The following is a 19,818-nucleotide window of genomic DNA, read 5'->3' as shown; positions in this document are numbered from 1 at the left end:
CTTTCTCAGAAACAGTCTTCTACAATAGAGCTATGAAATGAGATTTTGCAGTGCTAAGAGCTCTACCTGTGATTAACTATGTGCTGTTGGACCATGGACAGGTCCCTCAATCTTGGAACACCTTCGTTTCTCTATCAACAAATGCAATAAAGTTCCTTCTTTCCCCTGCTTGACAGCAGATGTTATAGGGAGTAATGAGCCCTACCTTTGTGTTTCTTGGTTTTTTCTTTTTTTCAAACAAAGAATAACTATCAAGATTTCAGGGTCTGTTTTTAAAAGGAAAAAGATAAAAAAGTATTTCATGAGATAATATTGTTCTGCTAAACTATTCACACACACAGCCTTTGGTTAAAAAAAAACATATGTATAAAAATGAAAAAAATATGTATAAGGAATATCAAAAGCAAATATTCTATATCTATTTCCAGATTATTTTATTTCTTACTAGGTAGTCAAAGCTTTAGTTGATAGACAATTAGCATGTTGAAATATTATACATTTTCAAATCATAGAGTAATGCCCTACGCATAAATCATATTTTAGGTAATATTCTGTACACAAATTTATTATAGCAGAAAATGACATTAAAATGCACAATTTTCATTTTACATTTGTAAGCTCTTCATGTCCATTAACTCAGTTAGTGTCTATAATCAAGATAAAAGGGAAGCTTTTTTTGAGAACTTTGGAAGGGCTCAGTAAACCGACTCCTAGTTCCCAAACGGGGCAACAACAGTTTCCTGCATGCTGTGGTGAACTCACAGGGGCGTGGGGGGAGATAGTGGACATTTGAAGGAAACAGACCTGTACTTCACACCTGTTGGAAACTGACCAGACTATTAGTTTGAAGTAGGTGATAGTTTTAATACTGGATTGTGCTCCATTATTTCACTCACCTCATACATTTGTGAAGCTGGGTTTTGGAAGTTGCTGCGATAAAAAGCAAAAGCCACAGGAAAATCAGTGTAGAACAGGAAGTGGGGGTGACCTTGCTCGGTCTCATCCCAAGGCTGGAGAAGCTGTGCAGTCCTCAACTTCATTAATTAGTTAGTTTAAAAATTAGTGAAATAATTACTATTATTTAAGAATGAAATCATTTTTCTCCCCACTTGACGTGTATTTTTAAGTGCTACCCAGCTGTCAGGCTATGGGTGCTTCTCACACTGCTTGGGCGCGGCAGCCGTGTAAATGCACTCGTCAGCTGCGTGTTTTGGCCTAGGGCGCTGGTAACATTACATAGACAGCCTGAACACCAAGAAAATTTAGGATGTCTAAAAAGATTTTATTTACTTATTTGACAGAGAGAGAGAGAGAGAGATCACAAGCAGGCAGAGAGACAGGCAGAGGGGAGGGGAAATAGGCTCCCCACTGAGCAGAGAGCCCGATGCGGGACTCGATCCCAGGACCCTGGGATCATGACCTGAGCCGAAGGCAGAGGCTTTAACCCACTGAGCCACCCAGGCGCCTCTAGGATTTTTCTTGTCTAGATGAAAGGGCCAAGGCTTGGGGCGCCTGGGTGGGTCAGTTGATTAAGCATCTGCCTTCAGCTCAGGTCATGATCTCCAGGTCCTGGGATCAAGCCCTGCCTTGGGTTGCCTGCTAAGCAGGGAGTCTGCTTCTCTCTCTTTCTCTCCCTCGGCCCCCTCCCACGGCCTGTTCTCTCTCTCTCTAATTCAAATGAATAGATAAAATCTTACAAAAAAAGAAAGAAAGAAAGAAAAGAAAGAAAGTGCAGAAGCTTTTGGATTGAGCAGGGATAAGTCCAGTTTATGTCTGCGTAATCTGGACAGAGACACAGAGTCACCTATGGGGTCTTGGTGCAGAGAATGTAGGCTTTGGATTTCCTGTCTACCCTGTTATGTGATGCTTGTTCAGAAGTGAGGAGGTCTCTGCTTCTATGGCCTTGATGAGACCTTACTGTGAAGTAGAGAAATGGAGCATTTTCTAGTTCACTGTGGTAGTACACACACCCGTCTTTTTGGGTCCACCAAAAAAGAGGAATTAATGCCCATTTTTCTCTCTCAGGTGAACTGTCAGAAATGAGGAAACATATGTTTATTTAAAAAGTTTCACATCTTTTGGTAGGGAAATGCTTTAGAGTTATTTTAACCACTGTTGCTGCTTAAAGTGATCTGTTCACTGTTGAGGTTACTCATTTCAATCTCAACCTTGAAACACTTTGCAGAAATGATTACAAGAGTACAAATTGTGATTTCTTAATTTCTTAAATAATTTTCTTCTATTAATTATTGTAAGGGATCTGAGTACATTACCAATTAATCATTAGTAGTAATGTTTATTTTATATCTAGTGACAAGGCACAACATTTCAATCTTAATGCTAAAACTTTTGAGAATTCTAGTATTTATATCAAAATTGAATTTTAAAAATAGATTCATTGTTTTAAGATGATTAAATAACAGATTGCATATTCATGACAAATTGGGCATATTTAAGTAAATGTCTGTTAACATTAACAAGGTTATATCAAGATAGTCTTACTGATAATTCATACTTATTATTGCTAGCTGTCAAGCTTAATAAGTTGCAGACAGGAAGATATGATTCCTTTCTATAATATAATAAAGCAGACAGAAAAATTAGGTTATGAAAAGACAGGGAGATGGTGAACATCTAACCAAATACAATTGAGTTGAAATCTTTTTTTTATCCATTTAATTCTATGGACCATGTTCATGGCAACTTCGTGTCAGGAGAAGATCTTAGGCAGTAAAGGAAGGGTCTGCAGAGGACCTGTGTTCTCAGAAAGGGTACGATAGGGAGGAAGAGAAACTGACCTTATGATGTGTGTTTGTGTGGGGGGGGGATTTTTTGAGGCACAAGGTACAGCAGGAATGAAAATGAGTAACAACAGAAATAGAAAAATTATAAAATCTTGGGAATTGATCATATCCTGGAGATTTTGGTTTAGAGGTGAGAGGTCTAGTCACAGAGAAGTTAAGCAACTTGCTTTTGGTCACCCCGGCTGGTTATTAGCAGAGCAGCTGCTAGAGAGCAGAGCTTCCACACACATCAGTGGTTTTCCATGATATTTTGTGCCAGGGAATAATTCCAACATGTTCATTGTGTATGCAGTATTTATTTGTAATGCCACAAACCACTCACATTGTGATTTTAATTCATCAGATTTGTTTTTCTCTGTGTTTTTAGGACATTTGAGGACACTTAACAAGAGGCAGGCCCGAAATGTGTCTCAGTGGGAAAAGCATAGGCTCGGGACTCAGGACTAGAATGATGACTCGTGTTTATCACTCCATGACCCCGGCGAAGATGTTTGAAATCTCTGTGCAAGAATGTTCACATCTGTCATATCAGGGTAATATGTCCAATGGTGGCATTGAAAAGATTAAATGAAGTGAACAAACAGATCCTGGTCCATAGTAGGATCTTGACAAATTTCAGTTCACCTTTGGCTTACATAGATTTGGGAGGCGATGGTCTGGAAATAATTTGGAATGTAAAAGGTTTGGGAAAAAGGGGGAGAGAGGTAGTTAGCAAAGTGAGTAAAGGTGGGTAGACCACAACCGAATCATTTACTGGCAAAATACTGCTCTTATTAGACTTCTAAGGACAATTTTGTGGTCTACAAAAACACGTAGAAAGCGGCACAATGATTTTGAAATATAGTCTGCACTTAGTATCTGAAAAAGAATCATAACTTAAGTGTGTAGAGAGCTAATGATGTTGAGGACAAAATGGCTGGGTATCATAGGAGGCATTGACTTCTAGAGTCTTTTAGAGGAGGATTGATTTCTGCAGGGCATGATGGAGAAGAGCCACATAGAGCCACTTAAGAAAGAGAGAGTTGTCTATCAGAGGCGCCAAAAGACACAGAATACTTTTCCCTTTTTCTTACTTTCTTGCCTATAGTAGCATCCACAAGAAGCGACCATCCCATTCATTACTCATAAGGATCTTTCTGGAACAAATTCTACTAAGTTTTGCATTAACTTTATTATTTTCCTTCCAGCACTAAGCCCCTTTGCATTTTCTTGTTTTGAGTGACAAGTACTTCATAGTTTCAGCGTGGTTTTATGATGGCGTAGAACCAGAGGACAGTGGTTGTGTCCTTTCACATATGAACAAAGCAGATGGTTCTTCTCAAGTTGTTATGATCCTTAATATCTAGTTTCACTTATAAAATTATACAAAAACATGAAGCATAGTATCTTCACTCTTATTTGTTCACAGACTTCCACCAAAGAGGTGTGTTTGCCCTCTTTTTAGCAAGACAATGTGAGAAAGTGAGAGGTATAGACAGATCTCATTCAGGGAGATGTGTCTGTGGAGTTAAACTGCTGGTGAAGGGTGTGTGTGTGTGTGTGTGTGTGTGTGTGTATAATTTTCTAGGTTAGGGATCCAGAAAAGCTTGCCCTACTTAAGCATTCACCAGCTACTACATTTCATTAGAGAACTTGCTTTAATGTTACATGTACAGTTCCTGGGAGGAACCAGATTTATGTAAAGGCTGACTATAGGGAGAGATTTCCTCAGGTTTCTGATATCAGGAGGAGTTCTGCTCCAGGGAACACTTACACAGATGTTGCAAGTTTTCTTGCTGGAGACTTAGATGGATGAAAAGAAATTAGGAAAGAGTTTGAAGCTCTGAAATGCAAAGAATTGGGGGAGTGAGGACTGCCTGTAGTTTTTATTTGAATTTAATAGAGGTTGATTTTTTTTAACTATTCTGGGAAGGATGAACATCAAATTAAATGAGAAATGTAAATGACAGGAGTTTATAAATAATGGTGTTGTAGAGGAAGGTGAGGCACACACAACAGTGTTATGTTTAAAGGGGGCATAGTTACCATCTTAATTAAGGTGAAGAATCTGTTTGCTTTTTAAAAAATATTTTGGAGCATTCCTCCCTTTTTTATTGATGTAAAATTGGTGTATAACATTATATTCATTTAGGGAGTACAGCCTAATGATTTGGTTTTTGTATATGCTACAAAGTGATTATTACCATGTATGTAATGATCACCCATCACTACGCCGTTGACCGCCTTCGCCCATTTTACCTACCCCCTCCTATCGCCTCCTCTGATAACAGCCAATCTGTTCTCTGTATCAATGAGATTTGTTTAATTTTTTCCTTTGCTTCATTTTTCAGATTTTTGCATATAAGTGAAGTCATATAGTATTTCTCTTTCTCTGTTGGAGTTATTTCACTTAGCATAATATCCTCAAGGTCCATCCATGTTGTTGCAAATGGCAAGATTTCATTCTTTTTTATGGCTGAGTAGTATTCAACTATATCTATAACTATCTAACATCTTTATCCACTCATCCTTTGGCGGACACTTAGGTTGGTTCCATATTGGCTATTGTAATAACACTGCAATGAACATAGGGATATGTGTATCTTTTTAGATTAGTGGTGGGTGTTTTTTTTTTTTTTTTAAGATTTTGTTTATTTGACACAGAGAGAGAGAGAGCATGAGCACAAGCAGGGGCAGTGGGAGAGGGAGAAGCAGGATGCAGGACTTGACTGCAGAATCCCAGAATCATGACCTGAGCTGAAGACAGATGCTTAACCGACCAAGCCACCCAGGCACCCCTACATGAGTGTTTTTATTTTCTTTGGATAAGTACCCAGAAGTAGATTAGCTGGATCATATGGTAATTCCATTTTTAGTTTTTTGAGGGACCTCCATACCCTTTTCCATAGTGGCTGTACCAATTTACATTCCCACCAGCAGTGCTCAAAGGTTCTCCTCCAAATCCTCTCCAACACTTGTTGTTTCTTCTCTTTTTTGATAATAGCCATTTTAACAGTTATGAGGTGACAACTCATGATGGTTCTGATTTGCATTTCCCTAATAATGAGTGATGTTGAGCATCTTTTCATGTGTCTCTTGGCCACCTGTAGGTCTTTTTTGGGAATATGTTTAGAATCTCTGCCCACTTTTTAATTGGGTTGTTTTGTTTTTGTTTTTGCTATTGAGTTGTTGGAGTACTTTATGTATTTTGGGTATTAATCCCTTATCAGATATATGATTTCCAAATATTTTCTCCCATTTAGTAGGTTGCCTTTTTATTTTGTTGATAGTTTGCTATGCAGAAGCTTTCCTATTTGAAGTCATCCTACTTGTTTGTTTTGGGTGTTGTTGTCTTTGTTTCTATCTTTTTTTTTTTTTTTTAAGATTTTTATTCATTTGAGATAGAGAGAGTACATGACTGCACAAGCAGGGGGAGCAGCAGAGGGAGAGGAACAAGTAGAATCCCTGATGAGCCGGAAACCTGATGTGGGGCTCGATCCCAGGACCTTGGTATCATGACCTAAGCCCAAGGCAGATGCTTAACCAACTGAGCCACTAGGGCACCCCTTTTGCCTTTACTTTTAGTTAGAGCCAAACATTCATTGCTAAGATGTCAAGGAGCTCGCTGTCTATGTTTTCTTCTAAAAATTTTATTGTTTCAGGTCTCCTATTCACATCTAACCCATTTAGAGCTAATTTTTGTGTGTGGTGTAAGATGATGGTCTTGTTTCATTCCGTTCATGTGACTGTCCAGTTATCCCAACACCATTTAAAGATTTTATTTATTTGACAGAGAGAGAAATCACAAATAGGCAGAGAGGCAGGCAGAGAGAGAGGGGAGGAAGCAGGCTCCCTGCAGAGCAGAGAGCCCGACATGAGGCTCGATCCCAGGACCCTGGGATCATGACCTGAGCCGAAGGCAGAGGCTTTAACCACTGAGCCACCCAGGCGCCCCATCCCAACACCATTTAAATGTTCATTCAGGTGCCCTCACCAGCCTCATTAACAAACCAACTACATTCCTGTATTTTTTTTCTCCAGTAGGAGACTGGGCTTTAAGGAATTTATTGTGGCAAGATACATACATCTAGCAGGACTAGACTTGTGGGCATAAGTCTGTGCAATTTCCATTTCCTAAAATCAGAGCACAAACTCTTCCTTTTAAGGCTTTTTTTTTTTATTTTTTTTTTAAGATTTTATTTATTTATTTGACAGATCACAAGTAGGCAGAGAGACAGGCAGAGAGAGAGAGGGGGAAGCAGGCTCCCTGCTGAGCAGAGTGCCCGATGTGGGGCTCGATCCCAGGACCCTGGGATCATGACCTGAGCCAAAGGCAGAGGCTTTAACCTGCTGAGCCACCCAGGCGCCCCCTTTTAAGGCTTTTTTAAAAATATTATGAGAATAGTTTGTATTTCTTTTTGAGTATAGAACATAGCATTCTTCATACTAGGAGCTTTTGAACCCTACTCCTGCACAGAAATATAAAGGAAACTCTTGAAAGTAATGCAGATGATCTACTGTCTATATTTAGGCCTCCATTTGTTTATAGTTTAAAAATCAGTGGGAAAACCATGATGAAAGGCAGGGTAATTTATACAGAAAATTGTGAGACTTCTTCATCTGGTAGGTTCTGTAGAGTCTTTGATGCAAATGGTTCACATAAAGCAGAAATGTCCCAGCGGTTCAGAGTTCTTTCTGGCGGTAAACTTCCAGTGTAAACAGGAAGACTTCTCAGGCCTCTTGTGGATTTTAGAAACAAATGATGCTCATTGCTGTTGTACTCAGTCATTTTCACTTTGAGGCAAGAGTTGGAATGTTTAGGAAATGTTCTGATTTTAAGTTCACCGTACGGGTATTTACCATCACCGTGAAAGAACTTGTGTGTTCGTGTGTGCGCTCAAGCAGTAGTTCAGGAGAAGAGTGCGAAGGGCGTAGGTTACTTAGTATCCTGAGGAGAAGCTATGAAAGGCTGTGACAGAACTGACCAATCACATCATCATTATAAAGAAGAGAACTAAGAACCACCATTCACGCTGTGACGGATGTTGCACAACGAGATTCTTGAACAGTTTCTCCCAAGTTGGAGTAATGGAATTTCCAAAAGAACCACCCATTGTATTTCAGGGGAAAAAAGGGACCAGAGAAACTTTTTCTGCAAAATTGATGACTATTCTTTATGATAAGAAGTATAATTTCTGTCTAATTTTCAGTGGAAACAAATACATATAGAGTTAAAGAAAGTAATGGGAAAATCAACAGGAGATATACTGCTCAGTCAAAATAATCATAGTAATAATTATTATTACACATAATTATGTATAATAGTGACTGTAATTATAATAATCATTATTTTAAAGGAAAGCGAGGCCTGAATTTCCAGTGCTAAGAGAACCTATGCAGTTAGTGATTTATTCAGTACGTTGAGAAAGAATATATATATTTTTGAAGGGATGCATGTGAGAGCACACACTTTTTATAACTTTAATGTCTATTTAAAATCTGAGAATAAGGGATGTCTCTGAATTAACTGAGTGGATGTTTTCCAAAATATACAAGGAAACCTCGAATAGCATTTCTATTTATTTGGGTCCTCATAAACAGCTGGGAAGAATTAGAGTTAAAAGCAAACTGGAGTTGGGTATAGAGCAAAGGGGTGTGTGTGTGTGTGTGTGTAAATACACTCAGAAAACAACTTCATCTGCTTTCACCTTGGAAGGACTAGTTCTTTAAAAACAAAACAAAACAAAACAAAACAAAACAAAACAAACAAACAAAAAAACACGCTTTGGCTTCTGTATCCTTGAGCAGCTGAAGCTGGAGCCCCTGAACTTTTCTTCCCAGAGGAGTGGAGAAGGTCCTCATCTGCTTTGCTGCGGGGGGAAGCACAGCCTGGGATCCCTCTTGGTGACAGCCTCATTTGCCCCTTCTCCCCATCCCTTTCCCTAATGTCAGAACAAATCCGAGGCTTTTCTGGAGCTAAGTAAGCAGGCGCAGTGGGGCCGGGCGCTGAGAGCGGCTGCTGGTTTGCCATGAGGCAGCTTTGTGGAATGAAGCAGCCTCGCCGCAAACTGGCGGCAGGAGATGAGCTCGCGCCGTGGCGAGTCCCTTCCTGAGCTTGGAAAAGCCTCTCTCCCCGTTCTCCTTAAGCTTTCGGAGCAGCCCTGGCAGCCAAGTGCAAACAGATCGCGTGTTGGGCGCACAGAGCAGGAGGAAGGAGAGAGGGATGGAATCACTCCCCATGCTACCCCGTCCGGGTCTTCGGTAGTAGAGGCTGCGGAGGAACTGTCCCCAGCCCGCGACGCCGGCCCACGCGGCTGCAGGTGGCACGCGGAGCTGTCCAGCACTCGTGCGGAGCCGGCGGCAGCCCCCAGCCCCGCGCGCCCAGCCCGCCGGCGCTCAGCAACAGGGCTTTCGCCCAGCCTTCGCCTCCTTCGCTGCCTCCCGGCCCTGGGCTCGCTCCGAGCCCACGCGGCCTCGACCCAGGCGAACGCTCAGCCCCCGGAGCTGCTACCGCAGGATGGGTGCCAACCCGTTGCCCCTTCCCTTCCCTGGGAAGCGTCTCCTCCGGAATGGGCGGACTAGACCCACTGGCCTTTCTCCTTCGCCTCAGAACTTAAATAAACTCGGAGGAGGGCAGGGAAAGGACAGCCATGGACCCGAACTCCCCCACTTCGTGGCCCCAGGCTTCCCAGAGTGGCTCCGGAGGGAGGTCTTCCGCCGTCGCCCCGCGCCCCTCTCCCGCACGGCGCCCAGCGCGGCCGGACCGCTCCCGGCTGCCTCTCCCGCGGACCGGGGCTGGGGCATTTGGGGTTGGGGCCCTTTGGCCTGATCCAAGCCACCGTGCGCTCCTCGGAGGAGGAGGAAAAGGTGGGAGCGGGGAGGGCGCACAGAGGACGGCAACCAAGTGTCCTCGTTGCTCCTGAAACGTGGCGACAGGCGAGGCAGAGACTCGCAATGAGTATGATGGCGACACGTGATACCGGCGGAGGGAGCGCATGGGGGGGGGGGGGGGGGGGGACGATAAAGGGAGAAGGAGGGAGGCGGGCAGCGAGGGGAGAGAGGCGGGAGGCAAGGGGCGGGAGGAGAGCGGGGAAGGGGGGCGCGATCGGCGCGCGGGCGGCAGAAGCTCTGCCTCCCAGACCGCACGGGCCGCAGCCCCGCCGCCCGGCCGCCCGCGGTCGCACGCTCGCAGCCTCCGGGCGACCGGAGCGCGGCGCACTGCCCGGCGCCCAGGCGAGCGCAGAGGCGGCGCCGCGCGAGCAGCAGCGGAGGCGGCGGCGGCCCCTAGCCCAGCCCGCCGCCCGCCGCCGCTCCCGGGCCCCAAGTTCCCGCCATGAGCAGCCGCCTCTGCGGGCTGCGCGGCTCCGGGGACTCCCTCCCGGCCGGGCGCCACCGCACAGCCCCGCGGCCCCGACGCGCCTAACGCCGCCGCCCGCCGGTCCCCCCGCCGCCGCCGCCGCCCGCGCCCCCGCCTCGGCCGCCGCAGCGCCGCCCGCAGCATGTCTCGGAGGAAGATCTCGTCCGAGTCCTTCAGCTCGCTGGGCTCCGACTACCTGGAGACCAGCCCCGAGGACGACGGGGAGTGCCCCCTGTCCAGGCTCTGCTGGAACGGCAGCCGGAGCCCGCCCGGGCCGCCCGAGCCCCGCGCGGCCGCCGCCGTCGCCCCGGCCCCGGCCGCCGCCTCCTCCGCCGCCGCCGCTGCCGCCGCCGCCGCCGCCGCCGCCGCCACGGCCGGGGCCAGGAGGGCGCAGCGCCGGAGGCGGGTCAACCTGGACTCGCTGGGCGAGAGCATCAGCCGCCTGACGGCGCCCTCGGTGAGCGGGGGGCCGGAGCCCCGGGGTCGGGAAAGTTGGCGCGGGGAGCGCGGGGGCGCGCGCGCCGAGCCCGGCCGCTGGGGGGCGAGCCGGCCGCGCCCCGGGCCTCGGTGCCCCGCAGACCCCCGGCCGCCCCGGACCCCTGCGCCTGGCCGGAGGGGGGCGTGAGAGCGCTGCGGGCGCGGGAGGGGAGAATCGCTCTGCCGGGGGTCCTCGTTTGGGGCCCTGGACGCCCACCGCCAAAAAGCCGTGCGCCCGGCTTGGTATGGGTCACCCCGGCGGCCCCAGAGCTCCTCCACACCCACCTGTTCTCTTTCCCCCAAACTTTCCCAGGCACTGTGTTCTGCACTTGCCCTTTCTGGGTCTTTCATCTCTGTTCTGCGGGATCCCAAAGGAGCCCCTACCCCTTCCAGGAAACTCTTCCGCTCTTTTTTCCCACACTCTCTTGGTCTTCGTGTGACCTTCTCTGACATCTCCGCATTCCACAGGCTCTCTGCCTTCTGTGTCGCATCCCCTTTCTCAAGAATCTTCAGGAACTGGCTGTCAGATCATTTTTTTTTTTTTTTTTTTAGTTGCTTTCGGATGATGAAACCTCTGGCCTCTTGTTTTCTCCCCACCCCACTGCCTTTTCTCTCCACCCCCCCCCCCCCCAAGCATTTACTGGCTCAACTTTCTTCTCTGGGCAAACCCGGTGCCTGCTTCGCTAAACCCGTCTGGTGTTTCTTGCCCCCCTACCTCCTCCTTCACTTCCTTTTCCCTGGGCTCTTCAGTGCTCCCCCCTCATTTTGTCGTGGCTACCTTCTGTTAGACCCTTTGTAACTATCTGTTCAATGAATCGCTGTCTCCCCAGCCCTCTCTAAACTTGTGTTCATTCGGGGTGTCTGTCGCAGCAGTTCGAGGTGTACTCCCGACTCCCCCGCGTTCTAGACCTTTTTTTCCGGAGCGCTTCTGCCTCTTCTCTGCCTAGGTTATTGGGCTGCCCTTGACTTTTACCAATTCAGGGATGCCAGACCTCCGTTTTGGTCTTTCTGGGACCGATGGGCACTGTTTTGAAGGAATCCACTGCACTGCAGACAGAATCTTAAGGAGACTGACTGTCAAAGCTCCATTCACCTTTTATTCTCATGCCGGTCTCGGGTCCAAGGGCTTCAGTTCCTGACAGAACTTCTACCTATGCACCCCTGGGACTCTTCTTACTTTCTCCAAGTTACCAAAAATGAATGGGAACATTGATCTTGTTTGACTTCTCTGGAGTCTCACTTTTCAAAGCGCTCTTGCAGTCGAGGGTAGGAGGGACCTGAGAAAGACGGGGGTCCGCAGGGACATGGTATTAGTACCAGGCAGTCCTACAAATATCTCCATGGCTCTTGCATTAATGAAAAATGACCTTTTCTTTCTTTTTGCAGTGAATCTACTCTCAGTCATCTTATTTACTTGTGCATTTTCTCTTCAATGTATCTTTTTCCACCTCTTTCACTGATAACCTAGTAACAAAACTCGGAACGGATTCCCTACTCTTCGCTGTTCTTTACTGCAAATATTTCCCAAGAAAGATGATCTTAGAAACTATTGCATGTGGCCAGTTGTTGAATTATAAGCCTTTAGGAAAGCAGGACAGTCATCCTGCACGTCTGTGGTTTTGTGTTAGTATCAAAAGCAACATTTGTGCAATGTAGTAATTCGTCAGTACCACAGATTCATATCTGATACTGTGATTTCACTAAAGATAATGAGGAGTTTGGGGAGGTTGTTTTTTATAATCTCTGAGTTTTCCTTTTGCCTGCAAATCAGAATTTACAAATCTCCATGGCATGTACCTCTGGTAGTGCCCATGTTATTGGAGATTCTTTTCAACAACTTATGTGAGAGGTGGATAGACTAAACTGAATCCCAGTGTTTGCTGCCGGAGTAAGAAGGAGGAAATCGTTTCTGGCTTTTACCTTTACAAGTCAAATTTGAATGACGCTAGCTTTTTGATGGATAAAAGGCCTTTTCCCCCATAACGGTTATGGTAACATAAGGATAAGAGGCTGTAGCTAGAACGCTCTAACGTACAGGTAAGTAGAGTGTAAATCTTTTCAGCCTCAGAAGGTGTGGCTAAGAAATTTTGCATTGGCTAACTATATCACCTCTGGACTTGGTAACGCAAAGATGACAGCAAGGTTCTATTTCAGAGCAGTGGGTTATTTCTGGGATCTCCACCCCTGTGTTTTTATTTGGCAATCTAGAACACTGCTTCAAGAAGTTTCAGTAGAATCATTTTCCTACATGCTCAGCTTTCTAAACTTCTCTGGAAACACTCAGGGAAACAAATGATGTCTTCTCCATTCTCTTTCATTAGAGCCGAATGGCTATTTTTTTAAAGAAATAATTTCATAAAGAATAGTTGTAATTCAACAACAAAAAAAGAACAGTTGTAATTCAGAAGTGGGAATTTCGGGCTGTTTTGAGTGTTGGGAATTTTTCTACATTCTGTCACAGTATGCTTCAGGTGCAACTGTCCTTGCTGGGCAAGGAGAGTAGATTCCTGCCTTCTTAGTGGCCTCATCATGGAAGGTTGTCTCAATCACTGGAGATTGGTCCTTTGTTCAGAATAATCTGGAAGGAGGAAATTTAATAAACACGAGGATATTGCCAAGTAGTTAAGCTAGTTGTTTGATCATTGGAAAATCCTAACTCAGGTTTATGACGTTTTTGACAGTCATTTTCAGATGTATTGGGTATAAATATTGTAATACTTTCTACCATTTTAATGATAAAAGTAAATTGAATTGATGAAACTGAAAAAATTCCAGAATTTGGGGGACCTGGTCCTCTCATCCGTGTGCCTTGGATGGCTAGCTACTTTCATACCTCTGTGCCCCTGACTTTCACGTTTTAGAAGACTTCTTGTCTATAAGGTGTTATAATTACGATCCTTCCCTACTCTTGCATTCTGTGAAGACATGTTTTTCAAGCTTTTGATAAACTGTTATAAGGGCATATAAAAGAAAAGCCTGCACCTATCAGTTTTAAAGCTTCACACAGAATATATTACTTTCCTAAGTAGGGACATGAAGGTTCTATTAATTCCATGCAATTATTACAAAATATTTGTGGCTCTGCTGTGTGGCAAATATTGTGCAAAGCACTGGTAATACAAATTCTGAACAAAACATTCCCAGTCTTCGACCTCATGGAACTTCTTTAATTATAGCCTTTACTTTAAGGAAACTGTATTGAAGGAAAACGGAAGAACTCAGATGGTCTGGGAGCTCTCTGGGGGGAAGTTCATTTATCATTCACTTTGGATAATTTTGTTCCTTGTGAATCTCTGGGGCACAGCCATAACAATAAAAATAAACCCTAACGACCTGGCTGAAGATACATAAATCGCTTATTACATTATTTATTTTGAAATCATTTACTTGGGAACACATATGGAGAAACAGCTGGGGATTTTACATCAAGACGGAATTTAGTAACTCATTTATTTCTATTTTGTTCTTATAAATGGGAGTTGCTGAGAACCCTATCACTCAGACCCCTGTTACCTATCGGTTTGGGGTTTGCTAATGTGAGCCTATCAGTGAAGATATTCCAGGAGCCCAATTTAAGATCACGGCTTCCCTAGTTTGCTCATTAGGGAGCTATGTATGGGCTGTTCAGCCTTGCAGTGGCTCTGAAGACTCCAGAGGCCACGGGGAGGAGAATGACAGGAAGAAAACTCACAAGACTGGAAGGGTGGCACGTAAGGGGAGGAAAACTACTGATGGAGAATAGTCCGGGAAACTGAGAGAACAGTGTGGAAAGAAATTGGAAGGGAAGCCTGGGTCCAACTAGCAAAAAAGCCAGACATTGTTTCATTATTTGTGGAAAGGAAATGATGTTGATACATGCTTAGGAAAAGGACATAAAAAAATTACATATTTAGCCTCCCCTGATACTAAATAAAGTGAATTCTCTGATGTGGATAAACCCTTCAAAAAAACCAAAAAAACAAAAACAAAAAAACCCAAACCCTTAGAATGTGACTGTGTTACTAACATGTAAATAATGAAAACTGAAGTATATTTGGGAGCTGGGATGTTTCATCAATTTACATATCTTACTGAAGTTTTTACAATTTGGGGCTCAATTTGGCTGATAAAGTTCTGAGCAACACATTCATTAGAATAAAAAAGTCAGGCAAAAACTATTCTAGTAGCTCTATGTTTTCATATTTGTAGAAATTAAATACTGTAATCTGACATCAGAACTTAATGGCGATCTAGGGCTCTTCCCGACCTCCTCCCTGATCATTGGCAAACAGTGTGGCAGAGCTGAAGGACTGGGACTTTGACAGCTGTGGGTTTGAAGAACTCTCTGATGAGCCCCTTACTAAGTGTGAGACCCTGGAAAGGCAACTCCTACCTTCTTAGAGCCTTAGTTTCATATTTTGTGGCATATGGATAATAATTACCTTGTAGATTTGTTGTGAAAGAGAAGCACTGTTCTTTGTGAGACTCCTTCAACTAGTCAAATGTTAGTTTCAGACCAAGGTCTATTAATTTCAGCCGAAGTTGAATGTCTCCAAATGATCTAAAAATTTTCCTTCTTCTGTTCGTTCATTCTTCTTCTTGTCCTTGTCCTTGTTCTTGTTGTTCTTCTGTTTCTTCTTATTTTTCTGTAATTTACTTGGTAGTAACCTTAGTGGAAAGAGTTTGTGGGTTAACTGGTGTCATATACTTAAAAAAAAAAAGGTGATAAGAAGGAGTTTATATTGTTGGCATTGCCCAGCCAATCCATTAAAAAAATTAAAACTGGAGTCCCATTTCGGTTCCCTGGCTAGCACTCCTGTGTGCGCACAAGCATCTGTAATCATTGCAGATCCAGATATTTCCAGCAAACTGCTGAATGCTTATGTGGCAAGATGAAAACCACTCCTGTAAATTCTCTAAAAATACAAGGACATAGATATTTGGTGGAATGGGGGTATTTCACAATAAATCACTCCAATATTACAGAGAAAATAAGGAGGTGACAGAGAAACTGCTTATTTTATTTGCCGAGAATTTCAAGGGTTCCCCATCCATTGCATTCAAACTAGTTCGTACGTGTGTTCAGGGGTTTAGGCAACTGTGAGGTGCGGCAGTTACCCCGGGAATGACATTGGTGTTTGGTGTACAGTGCTCTATTCTTGTTTGGCTGCTGGCTCAGTTGTTAAGCCTTTATTCTGAAGACGAATTTTGACAATGGAAAATGCCATCGTTGGCGATTATTAGTTTGTAGGCAGAGGTGATAAGTGAATATATATCCCTTCTTAGTATGTGATTTATCTATCTTGAAATACTGGGGGATGTGTGGGGAGAGTACTGTTACGTGTTTCCCTCTACGTCATCATCACTCTCGTCATTCTCCTTTATTTTGTCTCGTTCCCTGTATCATATGGAGCTGAAGGTAAAAATTGAAAAAAAAACATATTTCTTTGAGTATGATAGTAAAATAAATGCATTGTCTCTAGGTGTACACGGCATTGGCTGTGAGTGAGCAAGAGGACAGAATGATCTCTTTTGGAATTTCAGACCTATCTCAAGAAAAAAAATTAAGGGACGTAAGCAGAGAGAATATTTGTGAGGGCTCTCCGGTGACAGTTTCTCACAAGACCTTCTTTGATGCATGAGCTAGAGAGTTAGCTCAAAATTTAAAATTCCTCTTTCTGAATTCTCCTACCTTGTTGCTCTTATGTTTATCCCATATTTAGCACAGTGCCCGGTACCCAATGACTGTTCCATAAGATGCTAGAACAAATGAATGGAAGCTCTTTGTTTACTTGTCCAATTACTTTATTTCTATTGTGTTTGATGTTTCTTGTGTTATATTTGGTTCCACCGAAATAAAATATCTCGATTTTGTGCCCAGCTACTTTGAAGTATGGAAACCTGTTGGAATTTTACCTACACCTACCACGTAAAGCAAAACTTCAGAATGCAGTCGTGTTCACAGAGAGCAGATGGAAGAATTTCCTCCTCCTGGAACTTGTTGAGTGGCCCTTTCGTATTTTAGGAAGTTAGGTAAATGTGATGACTCTCCTCCACTTTCCTTATATTTTCTTCTCAGACTTTGTGTACAGTTCTCTCCCCAGTGAGAGAAAAAAGTTTGTCAGCAAGTGGGCTACTGTTGCCAAAAAATGCACTCTTAGGGGATGGAATGACATAATCTTATTCCTCAAATATTGCTTTGGGACAGGATCTGAAGACCCAGAAGTATGCGCTGTGAGCTCAGAGCACCTCATAAAACTGAAAATTCCAGACTAGAGTGACTTAGGAAGTAGGGGAGCTGGAAATATCTCCAAAGCCTGGAGATTTGTTGGGCTGTGGTGGGGAATTGAGAAACAGTGAACATTCCTATAAATAGAACAGTGAGAAGTCACTTTCTGTACAGGCTTTATTTGAGGCTTATTAAACCACACTTCCTTGAAGCTAGTGGTTGTCAAACCTCTGTGAACATAAGGAATCCCTGAAGAAAGGTATGAAAATGCAGATTCCTGGGCCTTTTCCTCAGGAGGTCTGGTTTGTAGCTCTAGGGAGGGCCCGGGACTTTCAATTTTAAACCATACTCCAGGTGATTTAGGCACACCAAAGTTGTGCCAAAAGGAGACTGAATTCTCTACCTTCGGGGTCATTGATCTGGGTTTGGTGAGCTCTTCAGACTGAGTTGGTTTTTTTGTTTTGTTTTGTTTTGTTTTTGGAAGGAATGAATCTGGAAATGACTCCTTTGGGATGAATATGTTCCAGGCAATTACTGTTCTAAGAGGAACAGAATACAGGTGGTCACTTGGAGCCACCTCTTACGTTGTATCATTTGTGCTCAAAATAATCTTGTTGGTCGTGTGGTAGAAAGTCTCTGAGGTTTCACTGTTTGTGTTTTCGATTATTTGTGACTCTCTCCCTGTTCTTCCCGAGGATGCTTTGTTAGCTACCTCAGGTTCCTGTTCAGTAGGTCACATGTCACTGCTGTCAGTGTCCTGTGCCCTCTGGTTTCAGAATACAGAACCAGCTATTCAACACTGCTGGGGACAGTAGAGGAGAAGGGAGGAGAAGGGTTGTTCCAAGAGTCACACTCAGCATCTGGTTTTCAGAGTGAGACTGACATGGCATTTCTTTTTTTTTTGTTTGTTTGTTTGTTTGTTTGTTTGTTTTTCATTAGAGGTGAAGAGGTGAGCTTTAATTTTTATTTTTTCAGCATAACAGTATTCATTATTTTTGCACCACACCCAGTGCTCCATGCAATCTGTGCCCTCCACAATACCCACCACCTGGTGCCCCCAACCTCCCACCCCCCACCCCTTCAAAATTCCCAGATCGTTTTTCAGAGTCCATAGTCTCTCATGGTTCACCTCCCCTTCCAATTTCCCTCAACTCCCCTCTCCTCTCCATCTCCCCTTGTCCTCCATGCTATTTGTTATGCTCCACAAATAAGTGAAACCATATGATAATTGACTCTCTCTGCTTGACTTATTTCACTCAGCATAATCTCTTCCAGTCCCGTTGACATGGCATTTCTTAAACGTTCCATCTACTGGTTCCTTTTGGAGCAATGACTTGTTTGTATGCCCGTACATTTTCTTTTTTAAAGGTGAAAGGAGAAAGAAACAGATCTGGAAGTCAGAAAAAAATTTTTTTTCCTAGAAAAGAAGCAGTAGGACATTCAGGTAGCAGACATAAAGAACCACCCTTCCAACCCTACCAAAACATGGGAGATACAATAATGGTTGCTAATTTCTACATCTGTAGCCGATTAGTCTTCCTCTCTCATTCAGGGACTAAATTGGGTAGGAGTCCAGTTGAACTCTCCAAACACATGGTGATCCAACATTTCAAGAAATTTGCATTTGCAGAGAACTCTAGAACCAGTCTGTCATGAGAGGAGGCTGTCTGTGTGGAAATCCTGATGTTATTTTAATTGTAAGTCCTTGAAGTCACCTTGACTGCTTTTCTTTTCATGGCACTATTTTTGTTATGTGTGAGTCTGCTGTGTCCTGTGGAGGAAATAAAAATGTTCTAAAACATGCTTTCATTTCTTGTTGCTTTATGTCCGTTGCTTCTTCATGCATGAATCCTCCAATGTAATGTTGGTGGAGAACGGTTTTTCTAATTAGTTTCATGCACACACAACCACAGATAGAGGCACACCCATCTTGTTTCTTGTCACTGCAGTATTTTCCCTGTGGAGTGCTAAGTTACTGCTCACATCTCTGTAATAGGACTTACAGTGTTGTAATGGGATTCTGGTTTATTCTGCCTCCTTGAGACAGAGATCTATATATGTTCCTGCCTAGCAGAAAGTCTGATTTATAAAGACACTCAATAAATGTTAGCAGAATGAATAAATGTTGAATAAATCCTTACAGACTTTGTGGTGTATCCAGTAATGCTTTGTAGGCTACCATGATTTTGTGCTGCTGTATTTTATTTTATTTTATTTTTTTATTTTTTTTAAAGATTTTATTTATTCATTTGACAGAGAGAGAGTATAAGCAGGGGAGGGGCAGAGGGAGAGGGAGAAGCAGGCTCCTCACTGAGCAGGGAACCCAAAGTGGGACTCGATCCCAGGACCCTGGGATCATGACCTGAGCTGAAGGCAGACGCTTAACCGACTGAGCCACCCAGGCGCCCCTTGTGCTGCCATATTTTAAATGTTCTGTTTGTAATTTTTGTTTAGTCACAGAGAAGAGTAAACGTGGTATCAAAAACTAATGATGTACTCTATGTTGGCTAATTGAATTTTTAAAAAAAGGGTAGCTATAGGTATCACATATTTTAGAGTGCTTTAATATTTTCAGAGCCCTCCTGTATTGTGTGTTTTATTGTAGCTTCACAATAATCTATAGATTTTACACCACTGAGTTATGCCAGTGAGTATGATTATGTTAAATTATCTTAAATTCCTAAACACACAGGAACTGTTTGGGGGAGCATATGTGTTCTCACTTATAGGCGTTTGCGTATTTTCTGTTAGAGATATGAATCTCTATAAGATAGAGAGATAGTATCTCCACTGTGCTATTTTATTCATTATTATTTCAATGGATAAGAAATCCTGTAGTCTCATAGATTCTATTAAATAAAAATCTTCACACCCAGCCGATCCCTGTACCTATCATACAGTAACCACTATAGACAAATAATGGCACAGGGGGCCCCTGGGTGTCTCAGTTGGTTAAGTGTCAGACTCTTGATTTCCAGGTCATGATCTCAGCA

At 43.6% G+C, this 19,818-nt stretch overlaps 1 protein-coding gene across 3 annotated transcripts in view; it reads left to right on the top strand.

Annotated features, from left to right (window-relative positions):
- The first annotated feature begins 10,183 nt into the window (after positions 1–10,183).
- Positions 10,184–19,818, top strand: part of GUCY1A2 (guanylate cyclase 1 soluble subunit alpha 2) — a 315,001-nt gene continuing 305,366 nt past the window's right edge. For 2 of the 3 annotated variants that reach the window (XM_047693759.1, XM_047693758.1), the window contains exon 1: positions 10,184–10,597. In XM_047693759.1, the coding sequence (XP_047549715.1) occupies positions 10,283–10,597 (315 nt within the window). In that variant the 5' untranslated portion in view covers positions 10,184–10,282. The remainder of the gene's footprint in view (positions 10,598–19,818) is intronic. The other variant, XM_047693757.1, reaches the window with a different exon arrangement.

This window comes from Lutra lutra, chromosome 10, assembly GCF_902655055.1.
Source record: "Lutra lutra chromosome 10, mLutLut1.2, whole genome shotgun sequence".
Classification (NCBI taxonomy): Eukaryota; Metazoa; Chordata; class Mammalia; order Carnivora; family Mustelidae; genus Lutra; species Lutra lutra.
Note: the sequence above shows the minus strand (reverse complement) of the source record. Positions and strands in the feature narration are given on the sequence as shown.